Source organism: Eucalyptus grandis, chromosome 7 (assembly GCF_016545825.1).
Source record: "Eucalyptus grandis isolate ANBG69807.140 chromosome 7, ASM1654582v1, whole genome shotgun sequence".
Lineage (NCBI taxonomy): Eukaryota > Viridiplantae > Streptophyta > Magnoliopsida > Myrtales > Myrtaceae > Eucalyptus > Eucalyptus grandis.
The window spans coordinates 5118243-5120334 of NC_052618.1; the positions used below are offsets into that span (position 1 = coordinate 5118243).

At 38.4% G+C, this 2092-nt stretch overlaps 1 protein-coding gene across 1 annotated transcript; it reads right to left on the reverse strand.

Annotated features, from left to right (window-relative positions):
• Positions 1-414: 414 nt before the first annotated feature.
• LOC104421827 (LEAF RUST 10 DISEASE-RESISTANCE LOCUS RECEPTOR-LIKE PROTEIN KINASE-like 2.1) lies at positions 415-1870 on the reverse strand. Its single transcript, XM_039316258.1, is given in 1 exon segment — positions 415-1870. A coding segment is annotated over 1 exon segment (1098 nt). The 5' UTR covers positions 1616-1870; the 3' UTR covers positions 415-517.
• Between the last annotated feature and the right edge of the window lie 222 nt (positions 1871-2092).

Below are 2092 nucleotides of genomic sequence, written 5' to 3' on the forward strand. Positions count from 1 at the left end.
GGAGAATTTCACAAATATATATATATATATGAGGAATATATTTAGGAACATCTATAGTTGTCGAGTATTAATTGAGAATAAATGACAAGGAATTGCTAAGACACTTATCACCCTTAATTAATCACGAAGGAACTCGGAGCTTTTGCAAGGCTAACATTTGTCGCTTAACCGATTCTCTAGCATAGTCTATAGTAAGATCTTCTAACATATCTCTCATTATACTTGATATATGGATTAGGCTTACTCAATTCAAGAGTTCATGTGAATTGGACTCGCACGGATGGAGGTTATTCAATAAAAATTGTTCAACATGTAATCGATTTTGCAGTCTAAATTATACTTGGATAAATGACGAACTCTATTGATATTATGAAATAATGCACATTTCACTTTTGTTCGTGCATCATACCATAGAATTCAACCTACACATTTGATCACAATAATAATTAATCCGTTTACAGTTGCTTCTTTTAATACTGTATAAAAAAACTGCCCGTCTCGTCTACTTGATATTGAATTAAACCCAACTCGAGTCATCACAATTCTGCAGGGACGAACTTTCAGCTAGACAAGCTGCGAGCGATCTTGGGGGAGATGACCAGATTGGCCTGGGAGGAATTTGCAACACCTCAACACTTCCTTCTAACATTTTCACAACTTGGGTCATAGATGGTCGAGCTCTCGGATCCATCTGAATGCACCATAAACCTATTACACTCATCTTCTTCGTGATTCCTTTGTCCTCCTCGTTCATAACCCCACACAGTCCAAGATCTTCTTGGAGCTCTAGGTGTTGGTGGATCCAATGAGGGAAGTATATTTCACTGGAATGATCTACAATGACTTCAATATTTCTCCTCTTGCCTACCATCTCCAAAACCATCATGCCATAGCTATAAACATCCAATTTGTGAGAAACCCCTCCAATGTTCCTTATTATCAACTCCAGAGCAATGTATCCAATGGTGCCCCGGGCTCCTAGCATTGAAACAATGCTCTCTTCTCTTGGGCAAATTTTGGCAAGACCAAAGTCGGAAATCTTGGGGCAATAGTTTCCGTTGAGGAGAATGTTGTGAGGCTTTATGTCAAAGTGCAAAATCCTCGTGTTACAACCTTTATGTAAGTACTATAGCCCGTGAGCAATGCCAAGCGAAATCTGGTACAATGTATCCCAACTCAATTGTTGATCTGCCTCCAAAGCGTTACTTCTGTTGAATACGAATTTTTCGAGTGATCCATTGGGCATGAATTCATAAACCAAAGCTCTTTTGCTTCCTTTAAAACAAAACCCCAGGAGGTTGACCACATTGACATGAGAAGTCCTGCTTATGCTTGCAACTTCATTGAAAAACTCTTCCGCATCGCCTTTCAGCTTCTTTAGAAGCTTCACCGCCACAAATTGACCGTCTAAAAGCTTGCCTTTATACACGCAGCCATAGCCTCCCTCGCCTAACTTTTCTTCAAAAGAGTTGGTCATCTTCTTGATGTCTTTGTAGGTGTATCTTCTCGAAGAGACGAATCCCTGAATTTTCATTTCATCATCAAAATGTTCACTCCACTGCTTTATGAAGTCTGCAATTTTTCTGATCATTGGTTTCTTCATGCAGGAAAGCATTAAAATAAGGGCGATCCCGATTCCAGCTCCAGCTGCAGCTATTCCTAAAAAAACAGAATATTTTCTAACAACAATCTCACTTCATCACATTATTGAGGCTTCTAAGAATTGGAAATATTGATGCCATTGAGCAGCGACACAAGTTACTGTCAAAAAATCGGAACGAATTGCAGAGAAAAATGTAGAGAAGTGGAAGAGAAAATCTGGATATAATTACCTATTCTGATTTTCCATCGAATGTTTCGTTTTCCTGAGACAGTAGTCATCAAAAGTGAAAAATGTGTCAACAAATTGCAAACAAGTGATTTCAAAGTGTCTTAAGAGATAAAGATCAGGGCACATCATGAGGTTATAGCTCATTCAGTTTCAAGAAACCAAAAATACCACCATTGAGTGAAGAAAATTACAAATTCACCAGTTTGGCTCTATCCTCTTTTGAACATGGTCAAACAGTGACATCATACTAGAAGAAATTGG